This window comes from Melopsittacus undulatus, chromosome 15, assembly GCF_012275295.1.
Source record: "Melopsittacus undulatus isolate bMelUnd1 chromosome 15, bMelUnd1.mat.Z, whole genome shotgun sequence".
In the NCBI taxonomy this organism is placed as follows: domain Eukaryota; kingdom Metazoa; phylum Chordata; class Aves; order Psittaciformes; family Psittaculidae; genus Melopsittacus; species Melopsittacus undulatus.
In genome coordinates, this window is record NC_047541.1 from 829,384 (window position 1) to 846,804 (window position 17,421).

The 17,421-nt window shown below is 42.1% G+C and overlaps 1 protein-coding gene across 3 annotated transcripts in view; it reads left to right on the top strand.

The window, feature by feature from the left end:
- ARHGEF12 (Rho guanine nucleotide exchange factor 12) overlaps positions 1–17,026 on the top strand; it is a 69,783-nt gene extending 52,757 nt beyond the window's left edge. For 2 of the 3 annotated variants that reach the window (XM_031043304.2, XM_013127354.3), the window contains 16 exons: positions 278–424; positions 1,245–1,330; positions 2,781–2,906; positions 3,697–3,811; positions 6,112–6,212; positions 6,467–6,544; positions 7,883–7,958; positions 8,371–8,538; positions 9,049–9,136; positions 9,700–9,789; positions 9,942–10,018; positions 10,394–10,621; positions 12,420–12,905; positions 14,368–14,681; positions 15,437–15,509; positions 16,109–16,482. In XM_031043304.2, the coding sequence (XP_030899164.2) occupies positions 278–424; positions 1,245–1,330; positions 2,781–2,906; positions 3,697–3,811; positions 6,112–6,212; positions 6,467–6,544; positions 7,883–7,958; positions 8,371–8,538; positions 9,049–9,136; positions 9,700–9,789; positions 9,942–10,018; positions 10,394–10,621; positions 12,420–12,905; positions 14,368–14,681; positions 15,437–15,509; positions 16,109–16,119 (2,264 nt within the window). In that variant the 3' untranslated portion in view covers positions 16,120–16,482. Of the gene's footprint in view, positions 1–277; positions 425–1,244; positions 1,331–2,780; positions 2,907–3,696; positions 3,812–6,111; positions 6,213–6,466; positions 6,545–7,882; positions 7,959–8,370; positions 8,539–9,048; positions 9,137–9,699; positions 9,790–9,941; positions 10,019–10,393; positions 10,622–12,419; positions 12,906–14,367; positions 14,682–15,436; positions 15,510–16,108 lie in introns of all 3 variants that reach the window. The other variant, XM_031043303.2, reaches the window with a different exon arrangement.
- The last annotated feature ends 395 nt before the right edge of the window (positions 17,027–17,421 follow it).

Here is a 17,421-nt window from a genome sequence, read left to right on the forward strand (position 1 = left end):
ACACTCTGGGTGGTTATATGAGCTGCTAAGAGCTTACTTTTTGCTTGGGGAAAATGACGAGTTATGAACCAGTTGGCTTCTCTGTTCTTCCAAACATGGAAGTATAACAGAATGTGGCTTCATTCTGGAGCAAGACGGATTATGGGCCAGCAAGGACAGTATTGGTGGGGGAAGGTTTTCAAAGTTCATACTTCTGACTTCCATTTGCTTCACATTTGGACTCATGTTTCCACATCTCTTTAAGTAGGTACTTACACTTCTGCTTTCCTCTCCTCAGAACTGTTTTACACTGAGAGGGCTCATGTCCGTACGCTGAAGGTTCTGCATAATGTCTTCTACCAGCGTGTCACCAGGGAGGGGATCCTGAGCTCCAGTGACAAGCGGAAGATCTTTTCAAATCTGGAGGATATCCTTGGGCTTCATGGTAATTGCAGCTGAGGTGATACTAAGTGATCCAGAGCCTTTCAGCTTTGTAGGAGCAGCTGGAATCCTGGATGCAAGTACCTGGAAAATGTAAACAAGTGACCCTCAAACAAGAGGCAGCCTCATAAAACACTTCAGCTGAGAAGGAATGCCACAGCTGTTCCTCTTCCTTTTGCACACAGTTTGTTTTCACATTTCTGAGTTACAAAGATATCTTGATAAAGAATGCATGTGTCCGGTGTTTTCAGATACTTGCCTTCTCTTATCTGTGTGCACAGACTCTCTTGTGCTGATTCAGGCTTTGATAAAAGGAGCAGTGCTTTGATGAATAGTCTTTATGGATCAGCATTTAAAATGTTACAACTGTTGGTGAACGGGATATGAAAACAAACATGGAGAGATTGATGTCTTGCAGGTGGTTTTGAAGGATAGCCCTTCCTAAGGGGGTAGCTAAAGGACTGGTCAGAATTGGGTTTGGCTCTGCCACTGAGTAATCCCTTGTCTAATTTTATGCAGGTGGATCGAAGTGCATTCTACGTTATTCCTATGTTTTTAGAAGGCAGAGATCCTCAGATAAGATTGGAAAGGTTCTTAGGGTTCACTAGAGGACAGGGGAGGCAGAAGTGCAAGGGAGTTAGGCAACGTCTTCTTAGATGCTCTGCTAAATTTATTATGTCGTGGGACATTTTCTTCTTTAAAGTTAATTGAAGTCATTGCAAATCTGCTCTTTTCCTAGAATAGCTTCAATTTTCAAATAATTGCTGAAACTCAAGCACATTGTTGGAGCAGTATTAATAACATGGACTTCTTTTGTTTTTAAGTTGCATTGAATGATCAGATGAAAGCCGTCCGAAAAAGGAACGAGACATCCGTTATTGGCCAGATTGGGGAGGACTTGCTTTCCTGGGTAAAATACTTTACTGCTTTTTTCTACTTGAGAATAATGTTTCCTAGAATGGCAACCAGAGCCAGAGGTTAGTTGTAATATATATATTAACTGGGAAGGTTGTTCCCAATTAATAGGAACTAAAGGCCTTAGAGCTGTCATTTCTATGGAGCCATCACCGGACTAGAGAATGAAGGTTGAACAAAAGCAGGAAGAAACTTGCAGGATTGTCATTTGACTGGAGACAAGAGTAATTTAAGGAAGAACAAATAGTTTCCTTATGATGTGTGGGTAGAGCAGAAAGGTAATTTTGGAGACATAAAGGTGAGAGTAGGATTTGGAAGAATGTAATGACACAATTTATTTCAGTGACACTGAGATTTAAGTCTTGTGTTGCCTGTGGTGCAATTAAAAGATAGGTAAAAATACCCATTTCCAGTCCTGGAATTCTTATAGCTGAACCTTTTCTAGCTTCTCTTATGAGCTCCAAATGACAGGAGCAGGAGTGATGTAGACAGTTTAGAAAAAGCAAATTCTCTCTTGGGAATCTCCCAGTTTGCTGTTTGTTTTCAAGTCGCCTTAATTTAGGATTGAAGATTGATTTGCTTATTCTTTTAAGCTTTTCATGCCGAAGTCTCTTGTGGTGGTTTTTTATATCCCACTGTTCGTCTAGTATTCCAGAAAAAAAGAAGGGAAGAAAATGAAAATCAGATGTGGCTGGTGAAGAAACTCCTCCAACCCTTTCAGTTCTCCTGCGTGTTAGGGAAAAGCAAGAGACTACTTGCTAGAGCAAGCTTGACCTTAAGCTAATAGTTATGTGCCCTTGCATGATGTTCTGGCCAAGTGGATAAAACAAAAAGCCACATTCTCTAGAGTATTTTGTGGAGTTACTACTCTGCATCACAGCCTGGGTAGCAGAAGGGGAAGAGTTGCAGTTTCAATAACAGATTAACCATCTGTTACCTGCAGCACATTTGTCAGCCCTGCTATGGCTTCCCCTAGCCATGGTTTTGTAATCCTTTTGTTTAGGAAATAAGAAGATATGTTACATTCTGGTTTTTAAACATAGGTGGCCCAGAGAGACAAGATGACCTTTGGTCTTGGCTTTGCTGCCCAGTTCTCTGTTAAATAGTTGTCATTCATCTGAGTGCAGTTTTTGCTGCTCTCCTTAAGGCTGACAGTGGAGGCATGGCCCTGTGTTCTCCCTCCGAATCAGCAGTGCATTGATGGAAAGGTCTGGATGTGCTAGAGCTGGAGACAGGAGAACTGTAGAGCTTGAGGCATCAAGGGGTTCCTCAGTATGTTAGGAAGGCAAGGCCTTAAAACCAGGATGAAAATTACTTCTGGCTTGCCAGGAATTCCTTTCTTCCCTGGCAAGACCAGTTGTGCTACGTGGCTAAATGTCTGTTGAATGTGGCACATGCTGAACTCGAGTCTGTCTAAATTTGGCTTTCTTTGCTTACTGGCACAGTTTAGTGGACCAGCAGAGGAGAAGCTGAAACACGCAACTGCCACTTTCTGCAGTAACCAGCCCTTTGCTCTAGAGGTCATCAAGTCGCGCCAGAAGAAGGACTCTCGTTTCCAGACCTTTGTGCAGGTGAATTGAATGCGAAGGTTTGAGTTGCCTGAGGATGTGGCTGGTGGCCAGCATAGCATAATGAATGGCTGTAGATAAAGTTGTTATAATTAATGACATCATGTCTGACATTGTCTTCAGATTGGGATCGTTTCCAATACTGTATTTATCTCTGCTGATCATTTCTGGAGGGAGGAGCCTTTCATTCTGGGGAACACAGACTGTCCTGATAGGGTGCAGGAAAGCACATGCTGTCCCAGGCAGGAGGTGGCATCTCACTTGAGGTAGCTGTTTCCTAAGGATGTGGGAAAGCTGCTCATTTTAGTGCAATTTTCATGCATGTCACGGGCAGAAGGCAGATGATACACACCTATTCTGCCTGCCAGGAAAGGGGCTTGAATACATGTGGCATTTGGAGGAGAGAACATTATCTTCATTACCACAAGCTGTGAAAACTGGTAATACAAGGGTTGAGGTTACACTGAAAAATGTACTGTAGTTTTGCTATAGTGTGAAAGCCTACACTGATGTCTTCCCTGTATGGTGGTGATTGAGATTGATTGGAGATGGTACCAGACCTCTGTGAAGTAATGAGGGAAGGAAGCTGCTGCTTTTGCGATGAGCCTTTCTTATATGTAATTGCAGATGGAGAGGGGATGTGTTACCTGAATGATAGAGCTTGGCATTTCTTGTATTTAATTACTGGAAAGTGAACTAATAGGTGTTTATGTGATGAATGGATGTTACATGTTCAGGTAATTATGGCCTTAATAAAAATGACAAATGCAGATATTGTGCTGTTCAAATTTAGGATGCTGAGAGTAATCCCCTGTGTCGACGGTTGCAGCTGAAGGATATCATTCCCACAGAGATGCAGAGGTTGACTAAGTACCCCCTTCTGCTGGATAACATTGCTAAGTACACAGGTAAAACCTTTCCTCTAGGGTTCGTGCATGCATCTCAGCAGGTTTTCTAGACAAGTGTGATTTCAAAGCATATCATAGAATCCCAGACTGCTTTGGGTTGCAAGGATCTTAAAGCTCATCCAGTTCCAACCCTCTGCCACAGGCAGGGACACCTTCCACTGGAGCAGCTTGCTCCAAGCCTCATCCAAAGTGTAAAGTTGCAATATAGTAATTGAAATGTAGTTTCAAATGTTAGAGGAAGGGGGATGCTGAAGTTTGAAGAGAAACCAAACCCCTCTGCTTAGGAAAGTTACAGGCAAAACAACTTTATTTGGTATCAATTTTTGAAGAAGGAAACCATGAGTTCCTGCCTGTCTCCTCTCCACGCTCCAGTTCTTAGCCTATTTGAGTTTTACACTATTAAAGTTATTAATGATTTTTAATGATTACAAGAACCAAATGAAAGTGAAGAAATATTTTCTCTGCACCTTCATATTTCTGACTGTAGAAGAGTATGTGACAATGTCAATGGCTGGAATTAGATTCAGAGGAAAAAGAGATGGAGGAAAAAAGAGCAGTTATCATGTAACTCTTCCTTATTACATGCTCTTAGCAACCAAATCTTTAGGAATTGGCTGAGAGGCAAGTTGCATTTGTGCTATTGTTTTAAATAGTCATTAGCAGGTCTGTTCTTCCTGTACTTTTCTAGATATATTTAACTCATTTCGTCAGTCTTCACAGAAATAAGTAGAAAGAATTCAGTCACTGCAGATGATAATGTATTGGTTTCAATCAATTGGTTTTCAATAATAAATATGCTCTGATAAACATTTTTCCTGAATTCAGGACATTTAAGATGGCTAAATCAAACTATTAAGAGAAAATACATTGAAGTGAATTCTAATTTCCATGTAGATGCATTAGAGAGAGAAAAAGAATAAGATCTTCAGTAACAGAAATCTTTAATCATCCATTACAAACATAAAAATGTGAAAGAATGAAGAATCTAATAAAAATCCATCAAGTTATTCCATTGCTTAAACAAGCTTGACTAGACATAGGGCAACCTTGTGAGCAAGGAATTAAAGAAAAGGAAAGCATTATAGAATCTAAGCAAAACTCCTGTACTGTGAAGGCTTATGGCAGATCAACATATTTCTTTAAGCAGAGAATAAAAGCAGGTAAGACAGAACAAATTGATTCTTTAAGGTCAATAATGTCACCTAAGGATTCGAAGCACACTGAACTTGGAAAGCAGTGCTTTCCTACACAACAGACACCAGCAGGATCTTTACGTAGCCCTCCTTCCTCATCTGCTGCATCTCTAAATCACTGCAGAATGTTTTAATGTTCTTGCAGAAAGTGAAGCCTAGCTAGGATGTGCTACTCTGAAAGATGTTTCCATCATAACAGGAGAAAATATGATTAATACTACCACAAAATAGCTTTTCAGGTTCACTAGCAGATACCTGCCGCAGTGTAATTTCATTACTCATAAAAACTATAGTGCATTTACAAGTTGACTCTAATCATAATTAGGAGAGCATGTGATACTCCATTATCCTTGATGTACTTGTTTATTTGCCTGTTAACTCAATCCTTAATGTGGCATATGGTAGTGAGAATGGATGGGGTTCACCTATGTCTATCTGTGTATGATCAAGTGTTGTTGGTAGGAAGGATAACTCATTTGGTCTGGCTGTAAAGGAATAGTGGTTTTTATCATCAGGCTGCATGAATGATAACTTCTTTCCTAAGCAGTTAAAATAAATACAGGCAATTTATTGGAAAACGTTACCGTGTAACACATTTTTTGGATGTTTTGCCTTATGTTTCTTTGTTTTTCTTTCTTCCAAAATAAGTAAGTAAAAAGGACTGGGGGAAATGCAGAAGCCAGCGGTCAGTTGCCACATCTTGGGACTTTGGCTAGCTGGCTGTGTGTGATCTTAACTGTCTACCCCAAGACTCTCTTTGTACCGTGGTGGAGTAGTGGTGACCTTTCAGATTCCTCAGAATACTGCTCAGATTGATGTTTGTGGAGTGAAGAGTTGCCACAAGCCCCTCAGAAAGGGAGAGTGACAAGTCCTGTGCTTGTGCAATAGTGCTAATCAGAGGCCAGTGCCTTGTGCAGGGCAGAATGAATTACCTCCTATCACAAACCTGTTTATGTCATTTCACCTTTGAAATGTGGTCCTTTTGTTGCTATGCTATTCTGTGAATTTGAGTTCTTTCTCAAATCTGAGGTCAGCAAACTGCACTGGATTTGTGAGTTTTTCAACCTTTATTGAAAAGCATTCTTTCATTTCCTTTTTCCCTTGCAGAACTGCCTGAAGAGAAAGAGAAGGTGAAGAAAGCAGCAGATCATTGTCGTCAGATCCTTAACCACGTGAACCAGGCTGTCAAAGAGGCTGAGAACAAGCAGGTAGGAGGTGAACGGAGTGAGCATCAAGGCTTGGGGAGAACAGAGTTGAAGGGCAACAAGCTGCTCAAGACTCCTAGAGTCTCTGTACTAGTGACTTTATATTGTGCCTTGAGATGTTTTGTGGCACCAAGTATTCCTGTGAGAGGAGGAATCCTGGGCATTTGGGTATGTGTGGAAGTATTAATGACTGCCTGCATTCTGATGCCAGTGAGTTTCACTAACCAAAGTAACCATCTTCACTGCATTCTCTGTAGCATTTGGAGGATTACCAGCGTCGTCTCGACTTGTCCCCCTTGAAACAGTCTGAGGATCCCATGATGGATGAGTTCAGGGTGAGTGACAGCATTGAACCAATCTCTATGTAAATGATGATTGCAGCCCTGTTGTTCTGTTTGTGGCACTTCCTGCTATCGTCTTCTGATGTACAATCAAATGGTCTCTGGAGATGAATATTTCTGTGCAAAACCTAAACAATTAGTCTCAGAAATCTGAGTTTTGTTACCTGCCTGAATACCTCTGTGAATATAACAACTTGGTTCTGCATATAGCAGTGTTGATGAAGCTTGTAAACTCTCTGAAACAGACCTTAATGGTTCTCAGCCTAATGTACTCTATCACATAAAAGATATCCAATGGACCATAAGTTGTCTTATGGATATATCTCTCAAATGATTGCAAGCCTTTGTTGTGCTGTTGGAACTAGGGAGGCCTCAGAGAGTCATGAGGTGTTGCAATGCAGTTAGCTTTATAAGAGGAACTTGTACACAGGCTGATTTGTATGCAAGATCCACAGGTATACCCAAATGAAGTCTGAAGTCCAGTGCTAAAAGCACAGTGTTTGATGGCCCCTTGCAGTTATGTTAGTGAAGTGGTTACTTGCTCTCGGCTGCTGTTAAATGGAATGCTCCGCATCCTTGGAGCAGGATTAACTTTGTGTCTTGTATAGATCCTCTGTTGTTTGTTTATCACTCCTCTCTCTTCCCCAAAATCGGTATGGAGCCAAAAAATTGTATATGAAGACTTTCCTGTAAAATTGTGTCATGGATCCTTCCACAAATAAACCTGCAAGCATTTTAGTTTGGAAATGAGGAACTTGCTGTCAGTTATGAAATCTTGCTGTCATTGATTGTAGACTCTGAGACTTGGAAGGAATGACTTGTGAAAATTGTCACTTCTACTTGCCTGCAGATCTAAATGTCACAAGCACTGAAATGACTGAAGAATCCATTGACATTATAAAGTCCACCAGATAACTGGGATGATTTGTATATCAGTATATCATTTGTAGGCACACTTGACTTGCAAATCAAGTGCTGAAGCATTAACCAGTTGCAGGACTAGAACTGCTAGCTTCATTGGAAAAACTCCTCCTGGGAATCAGATAACATCCTGATGCCTTAGTATCTTTAGTAGGAAAATTCTCTATACTATGAGCCCCAACATCTGCAGAAGAGCAGTGAAAGAGGAACAGTGATAACGCCTGCATCTCTCAAGATTTAAAAGCATACCCTACTTCTGATCCCCATTTCTTTTGCCACGCTGGGTTTAGTTGCTCATCTCCCAACTGGAGTGCCTATCCTAGCCTTCCCTCTGACATTCCCATGCTTTACCATTGCTTACTTCCACAGAAATTCCATAGTGATACTATTTTTTCTTTTCCCTGGTGACAGAACTTGGATCTAACAAAGAGAAAAATGCTTCATGAAGGACCTCTGACTTGGAAGGTTAATCGTGACAAAACTATCGGTGAGTCCTGTTCTGTCAACTGACTGACCTGGGTTTGTGTGGTTTTGGTGACAAGGAGAGAAAGAGAAAGCATTGCTGCAGTTTCCAGTTAATGGATCTTACTGCCGCCTGTAATAATGCCTATGTGTTGCTCAGAGCTGATTAAATTATTCTTGTCAATTGTGAAATGTGCTGGAGTGTCATTAAGGCCATGCAGGGACACAGCAGTCAGTCATGAGATGATCCAATTCCATATGTAGCTTTCTGATGTAGTTTTCATGAGGAAAATTTGCAAGCTTTGCTTAGAATGGCATAGCACTGATTACTGCCTCTGCATGAGTAATCAAAAATGCAGCCCTTTTCTTTCTGCAGGGGTGTGATATGAAACTATGAAGTCCTTAACTCATTCTGGGTTCTTTTGCACCCCATGCAGATCTCTACACCCTGCTCCTGGAGGACATTCTGGTGCTGTTGCAGAAACAAGATGATAAACTGGTACTGAAATGTCACAGTAAAATCTTGGCATCAACAGCTGACAGTAAACACACCTTCAGTCCTATCATCAAACTGAACACTGTTCTGGTTCGTCAGGTGGCAACAGGTCAGTATAACCGATTGAGAAAGCAAGAGAGGAAGCCAAAAATGTAGAGAAGATCGGTTGGGAATAGATGGTTTTGCCTAGAATTTCAGAGTAGAACATGAGAAAATGTGTAGGCTTAATTCTTGGTTGTCCAACGTCTTTGTATGTATGAGCTGTTTGACTTCTTTGCGTCAGTAATAGGCATGGCTTGAGTTTTAAATAGACTTCTAAATTAAAGTACTCTGATTGTAGTAGATGAAAGGTGCTCTAGAAATTATTAAGAAGGAAAAGAGGAGAATTAAATCTGTTTCAGAATGGTTTGGGCTGTAATGGTTCCTTTCTTTCAGGACTAATAGGCAAATTTCCTGGGTAAGGAAAGATTTGATGTTTGTATATTATCGCGTTGGATGGTTATCTCATCAACTCTTCTTTTATTGCTTCTGGATAGGGGTATTCCCAGTTTTAGGAACGTGAGGAAGCTATGTGGGGCAAGGCATCTACCTTAATTCTTCCTTCCCTGTGTTGCTGCAGATAACAAAGCTTTCTTCGTCATCTCCATGTCAGAAAATGGCGCTCATATTTATGAACTGGTGGCACAGACTGTGTCAGAGAAGAATGTGTAAGTAATTGGTTCCGTTCCATCTGCTGCTTGATTTGTTGTACTTGAGAGATCCTTTACATCTGTTTGCCTGCAGTAACGGTGCAGGTGTCTGTGAATTACCTGAGTTCCTTCTCTCAGCATAGCTGAAAATGCAGCTGTGTTGGCCTGTGTAGGAAGTATCCAAGGAGAGTCTCTCCCAGCTTATAAGATGTGTAAAAAGCCACCCTGTACATACATTTAGTGCTTCTCTTGTTGTTGTTTGCTGTCTGGCTCACTCCTGACCCTTTTTTGACCTTAAATTGCCTTTGCAATTCTGATCTTATATGACTGACTGCCAGATAAGTGACTGAAATAATCCTGCATCTGTATCCTGATGAGGTGCGCATTACGTTGTGGTGCTTCACTGGTGGCTGCAAGGTATTACAGGGATTGAATGTAACAGGATTGAAAAAGAAAGGAAACATCTATTTCTGTTCTAAGAAAAGCAGTAATAATGTTAGCTGGATTTAAGAGGTGTTAAACAGACAAGTATTCATTATGCTTCACATCTTGCATGTTTTTATTTGATGCTTCTACTGCAGATGGCAGGACCTTATAGCTCAGATGGCAGGGACTGTAAAAATGGGGAATACCAGAAGAGTGATTCCATTACCGCAGTCAGGACCTGGCGAGTAAGTAAAAGTAGCTGGAGGAAGAAGGGCTGGTTTTTCTTTGTCTGGTACCCGTTCTCCTGCTCAAACATTGCCAGCCAAAGCATGGATTCTCATGCAGCGATTCAGATCTGTGTGACTAAAAGAACGTGTTCATTCTTTACTCCCTGCAGAGAGGAGCGTGAAGAAGAAGAACAGCAGAAGCTCAAAGAGCAGCATGACATTCCTGCCAGCAGCCTCCAAAGTCCAGGTAAAGCTCTGGTCTAGATCAATTATATCAGTAGATTTGCACATGGAGTGCAAATACGCCAAGGTGTACTCCTTGTGGGTTGGGATCTCTTGGTAGCTTTGACATTCCTGGGAACGAATGATTTCATTATAAGTCATGTGGAGAAGTGACACTGAGCCTCTTGGAAATGTACCTGTGACTGTTTCTATCTGGTTTATAAATTACTGGTAAAGATTCTTTTTTCCCCTCGAAAGAATTGGCCTTTTCCCAAGCCCATGCTCAAGGACTGTATTTCTCAGTGTTTTCAGAGATTTCTGTGGGAAGCAGAATTTTCTGCAGTTTATCATCAAATTTGGCACGGTTGTTTAACCTGAATCTGTGTTTTCTGTTTCCTAGATAAAGATTTGGGCCTCGAATCTCCCTTAATACTGAATGCTCAATCTTCTTCACTCATCATGTCTGAAAAGTCCAAGGTAGAAAGTCTCCTTGCATCAGAAGGACAGTTTGATAAAGTGCAGCAGGCTGACCTGACACTTAAAGATTCTTCTGCATGCTATGAGCACACAACCACCAGTTTATCTTCCGTATCAGAAGGGCAGTGGGCACTGGATGCGTTGAGGAACTGTAAGTATCTGTGGGCAGTGTCTGGTTGGGACGTGATGTGGAGATGGACATTGCTAGGTCAACCATCTGAATCAATGAGTTAAAATAAAGCCCATTTCTATTAAATATCGATTCTCTCTGTGCTGTAGAGCACAGCATAGCAAACCAAAGTGAATCTGACAGCAGGGAATTCTAAGTCCTGAGTTCATATACTGCCTTTTCCTTTGGCTTTAATCATCCCATTTTCCTGTGGTTTTCCCATGTATAAAATGATGGTCGTAATGAGTTGTTAATTACTGGCCATGAAGTGCTTTGATGACAAAATTATATTGCAGAACGTTATGCAGTGCTTTACAGTGCCATTGCTGGATGTTAAAAGACAATGCAGTCAGCCCATGGAGTTATTTTCATAGCACTGCAGCCGAACAGGAGAGGCTGCCTGAGTAGCAGAACATGATTTTGCATGGGTTTTTGTACCGTGCAAACATATGGGATATACTTGAGCTTGACAAAGTCTGGGTTCAGATTTTCTGAGGACATGGGATGTGGTTGGATATAATTATCTCAACGCTTGTATGTGTTGTAAAGAAATTCTCCGGATGGACAGATTCTGTAATAGATTTTGAATCACTTCCTCTGTTCTCTGGCATACCTCCTTTCAGAGGAAGGATGCAGAGCCATGCGACCGACTTGATCAGATCTAGTAGTGCAATCCCTAAATATAACTTCCTAAAATTTGAATGAATTCATTAATCTATGTATCTCCTCTTGGCAATTCTGAAAGGACACAAAGTCCCTCAGTTATACTTGAAGGGAATAGTCTGTATTGCTTCTCTGTTATTTGCTTTTACCAGCATGGAGAGGCTTCATCTCCTTGGCCCAAATGCTTTCTTCTATCTCTCTGTACAAGTAAACACCAGTTCTCTGCTATTTAATAGTTCACTTTGGATCCTTTGATCCACTTCTGTTGCTCCTTCTTACAGGATTCAGAGTGCTTTTCTAATTCTGAATGCTGTATGAATGTTCTTGGTACTTGTTTTCAGAGACCAGTGCTAAGATAATCTTAGTCTGTGGGGTATGCGAAGACAGTGCCCGAGCATCTCATGACTATTCAGACTTAAAAGAGCAGCCCTCTAACAGCAGCAGAATGTCACTCACATTTTGACAACAGCCTTCCACTTAGATGAGTGACTGTTATGCTGTATGACATCATAGCTTTTCCTGGGTGTTACATGAGCGTTACATGGTGAGAATGAAGAGTGTTCTTATGCTCTTGACAGCATCGTGTTTTTGTTTTCAACAATGTGTCCTTAATACGAAGTGTTGGGTTGGGATAATTTGAGAACTAAAGGAATGTGGGTTGAAGTTCAACCAAGCATAAATTTGCATGAAATTTTAGGGAAAAATGTGTCTTCAGTGGTTTTTTTGGGGTTTTTTTTGATCTGTCATTTCAAAGTCAAGTGGAATATTTTCAACATGCTTGTTTCTCCAGTGGGAATCCCCTGTCATGGCCATGGCTGGGGGGCTTGGGAGAAACCTGTGCCCTCACCTGTGCTCCAGCTCACTTGCTGGGTGGTTTCATAGGTGATTTTTATCCCTAAGCAAGATGGAACTTGTACTGACACGTTTGCTCTCGCTTGGAAAATGTGCAGGAAGGCTTCAGACCTGATATACTTATTTTTATCCCTGTTTTTCCTGCCAAGAGCAATGAGAGGGCTGGCTGCTATGAGATACACCTCTTTGAAAAGGTAGCCTGGTGTAATGACCATTAGGGAGGTTATGATCTGTGAAGCCTTGTGAACATCATCTTTACTTGCAGTGGGCTTGCTGAAACAGCTGTTGGTGCAGCAGCTTGGCTTCTGTGAGAAGGGGACCCTCGAAGACCGGCAGCGCTTTCCCAGGTTTAGGACCGTTTCTCAGGAAGCCCAAACCGAGAGTGGAAATGAGCCTGGACTACAGCACCCTGAGAACAACAAATTCCACCGGCCGGGAACAGACAGAGAGCTTCCAAGAACCGGAACTAACGAGTCTACAGCTAGTTATGGCCTCCGGACTTCAGCTGAATCGCCAGCTTCAGGAGATGCCATGCAGCTGATAGAGAGAGACCCCAGCTCGAGTAGTAACTTAGCACTAGACCGCATGAGTATGAATCTGGAGGTCTCAGCCGCAGAGCTGGAAGGGGTGGGTGCTGATGACAGTGGGGAGCATTTTTTTGATGCTCGAGAAGCTCACAGTGATGAAAATCCATCTGAAAGTGAATTAATGGAAAGGAAGGAGGAAGAGGATGTGCAAATACGGATCTCAGGTGAGCATAGTTAATTCACTCGCAGAGTGACAGTCTGTCCAGATTCACTATTAGAGACTTCCTCTCTTGCTTATGTGGTATAGGACACTTAAAGTTAACTCTTGGCCCTTGACAGTCATTTTAGCCCTGCAAAGGGCTGTGCAAATATGTACCTAATTAATTCTCTATTTTATGAAAGCAGAGGCTGAAATGCTGTGGGGTTAATACACTGTGACAGAGTGTAATTACAGAGGCATTGGGCACAATGCAAGCTCTTGATTGCGGTTGCCACCGGACCACTTTATCTCTCAAGTGTCTGTTAGGATCTGTATAGGAAACGTGTTCCCTGAAGGCAAAGTACTTCCTTAGTCTGTACACACAGAGTCCTCATGACTCATGCTGTTTCCTGGGTACTGTGTTGGTTTCTCCTGATCAAGCTTCAGAAAAGAAACTTAGGCTTTAGCTTTGCACTGTAATTGTCTTGCGACCTCACCCCAGTCTGAAGCTCTTAAAAACTCATTGTTATTTTGTGTTTTGAAAGCCCTGTGAGTTTCAATCAGCCCACATGGTGACACTGCACTAAATTGAGGACACAGGTTGAAGTTTATCTTCTGTGCCTGTTGAAGTAGCTCCTAGTGGGTAGATTCTGTGTAACTCCTGGTCTTGAAATCTCTTATCATAAATATGCTTTTGTTTTCAAATTGGATTCTGTCAATGTGAATAAGCCAATCTGTGACTGTCTGAATGCTGCCTTCCAACTCCATATTGAAAACAATTCTTCTTCCCCTGAATTACCGAGATGTTTTAAATTATTAAAACTGAGCTAACAACGCAAAGCATCTAATTTATTTGTCATCTTTTATACTGTTTACTTTCTTAACTGTGCAGGGACATCAAAATTAGATAGGCCTGGGTTTAGTCAGTTCAGATTCCACATGTTAGCTTTACTGGAATACTGTAGGGAAATGTAACATAAATCTGAGTGTTAGGCTCAGGTTGTGAAACCATTTCTATCTATAATTGCTTTATCTTTTAGCATGTCATCAGCAAGCTGAGTTTTCAAGCTAACCAGTCTAAAAGCATCCTCAGTGCCATAGCTAGCAAGTGGAAGTCTAACAGCCTGATTTGTCAGGTGCCATTAGTGTAAGTGCAGGTTTTCCAGACATCATAATAGAAACACACATTTAGGAGAAACAGGAAGGGGGATGATTAGCTCATCTTATCATGTAATTCTCAAACTGCAGTCCGGAAACCTGCCACAATCTCTGAAGCCCAATTCAGAACCAAACCAATCTGGTCTGATATAATCACTGTTCTGTGTAGTGTTCACAAATGCATTTGCTTATCCATTTTAAGATGTCCTTGGAGCTGGGCCTCTCAGCACTTATCTGTCTTAAAGTCTGCCTAAGCTGTCTACTCTAGTTCTGTGGTTCTTGGTGATTATTGAGCTGGAGGTGTTAGTAAAAAGCTGTTCTCTTAACAGGAAATTATTTGATCCTTGACGGATACGGAACAGTGCAGGAGAGCTCCACAGATGAGGAGGTATCAGCTCTAGTTCTCCAGTGCACCGCAGGTGGCCGTGCCTCTTTGGACTCTGCACAGCAGCAGCCACTTTCCCCACGGGACACCCAGTCAGATGGAGGAAGCTCCCCTTTCGCTGAGGAGATGATGGCCTCACGCTGGGGAGCAGTGGAAGAGTCCTGCTCATTTGTAGCAAGCCCTCACTTCTCTATAGAGTCACGAGTGCAGATGATGCAGTATATTCAGAAGATAGAGGATGACCTTGAAAAGTTAAAGGTATGCTGCCTTTCTGTTTGCAGTATTGGGGTTTTCATATTCCTTAGGTTTTATGTCAGAAAAGAGCATGGAAAAAAGCAGCCATGCCTTTTTTGTCTTTGGCTCTTATCTCTGGAAACTTTTAAAGCAGAATCTTGGTGGCGTTTTGTTTGCGTTAAGTTGTGGGTTAGGAGAGGCAAGTAGTTGTGCTAGAGCTAGCAGGTATGTTTATTGCTTTGATTTGAACTTGGAGAGATTCCTGAGGGATAGGACAAAACTGATGCACGTCTGCCGCAGCGGAGTTTTGAAGGGGCCACTGGCCTAAGGAATATGAATTCCTGACATGAAAAGACTTATCAAATCTGTCACATGCTGCTGCCAATGTCAAATGAAGGTGCTAAGTTGCAGTCGACCAATAACAACGCTTTCAGCTTTAATGATTTTTTGCATGGGATGGGGATTCTGTATGCATGATAACCATAGCTACAGAAGGTTCATAGCATCCTGATGTATGAAGCATACCAACATGGTAAGTCAGGAGCTGGCCTTTAATTTAACTGAAATCTGAGAAGAAAGTGGAATGTTGCATACAAACAGAAGGCCTGACAAAGATGCTGGTAAAACAGTTGAGATCCATTGTGGGTCATTGTGCAATGTGGGTGATTCCAGTCCACTCACCTGCAGCAAAACTTCTCTTTTCCCATCTGAAGTCCTCTTTGTTCACTTGTTAAATAGAGGGGAAAACCACTTGAGTTTTTGGGGCTTTTGTTTTTTAGGAGGTTGAGGAAGACTACACCATTCTCCGACGCCAAGGGCTGGCTGGATCAGCCTCCACAGGAGAGCACTCAGGTAGGCAACCAGTGTCTGTAATTGGTAGCCTATACCATGTTAGCTTCAGACATTAAGCAAAGAGCACAAGGTCAATTATTGATGTTTATCACACACATGACAAAGCTTTCACCTACTTCAGCAGCTCTCACAGGGCTCAGACCATGCTGATTGCAGGAAAGGTTGGTTCAATCTGTCTTGATTCACGTGCAGAGGGGCTTGTTCCCTCCTCTGACAAGGCTGTTACAGGCAGTCCCACCCCTACCTGCCAAAGATGTACATCTCAGGATCTACGGCTTCTCTTTCAAAGAAGCCTAGATTGATGTAAAGTCCCAAAGGAAGATTTCTGCATGTGTAAAATGATTAAAATCTGTCATTTTCTTTCTCTGGGGTCTCTGTGATGCTGTGTGAAGCGGTTGCCATGGGGCTCTTTAAATTGGCTTTAGGCATCTAGAGAGGTAATTGCTGGAATTGCTGACAAAGGTCTTAAGGTTAAATGGGTGTGCTGTCTCTCATATGACACGCATTCTCTGCTAGTACTGGTGTTCTAGGCATTCATCTCTCATTGCATCCCCCCCTCACAACCCTTTTTCTCCCTCCTTTTCTCTTTCCTCCTTCAGACAAAAGCTAGTCATGTTTTCAGGCATGGCTGAAGATTGGATGAAGAGCATCAGGACGCAGCACCCGCTGTCTTCCCTGTGGACTCTGAGCCAAGAGGGTTTGGACCATCCAAACGTGAACCATACTCTAGCAAAGTGGGCATGGGGTGCTTTTCCTGTGGGGCATCTGCACTATCTTGTCAGTGAGGGAGTCTGTTCTATTCTGCTCCTCTCCTTGCTCGCAGAAATTCATTTTTTCAGAACAGAAAAACCAAACCAAATGTACAGAGCTTTGGGTGTAGGATATAAAAATGTATTTAGACATTAAAAGAAGAAAAATCAATGTATTTATTTGACTTCATTCCGTGTATCAAAAGCACATTTTAATTTTTTAATCTGCTTTTCTTTTTGTTGTTCTATTTTAATTGGGTAGTGACAGTTCTAGCCCTCTGCATACAGTACACCCTGCCTGCCACTGCTCCTGAACCAAAGGTCAGGTCTGAGGGGAGAGGGTGTGCTTATGTGCAAGTGTATCTTCACTGGACTGGACTCTGCACTCCCTGCTGGCAATCAAGCTGCCATGCGAAGAGCTACTTATGAAGGTGTTAGGATGACTTGTGGCTGGAACTATCTGCATTCACCAATTGCATGGGAACTGCTCGTGTCACCAAATGTGTAACAAGAATTTTCCATGCACTAAATAAATAGCCAGGCACTTCAGATGGGCAAATTTTCTTTATCCCCCTCTCCCATTAGGGGTCTCCTTTGTTGACATGCAAGATTAAACTGGGAGAGGAGAAAGGTTTAATTTTTTCCTTGACTTCGTTGGCTTTGATCATTGTCTCCTTTGTAAAGTGATAAAAATACTTGGACCTGCAGCACTTTTGTAACTCTTCTCTGGATCAAAAAGAATAAACGTAAACCCAGAAGTGTTTCAAAGATATGGGGCAGATCTGCCCCTGATTCACTACTGAATGAATAAGGGCTGCCATTTGAGTTAGCCACAGGTACTGCTGATTATAGGGCCAGTAAGTTTTAGTACCTGAAAGTATGTCTTGCTGAGGGCTTGGGGTGGGGTTGGGTTTTTTTCTGGGGGTGGGGGAGGTTGGGGTTTGATTTTGGTTGTGGTTGGTTTATTTCCTTTCCTGAACTGATTTGTGCCAATGTATTCTCACTGAAACAGAGATGTGCAGAACAAAGAAGGCTGAAGCAGCTCCCTGGTACTTCCTCAGGCCTGTTCTGATGGGTTTTGCTGTTGGAATTCCTTCCCGTCTGGGAATAAGATGCAGGTATCAGGCTAGCAGCAGAGCTAACACTGGGCAGCCTAAGCTGGC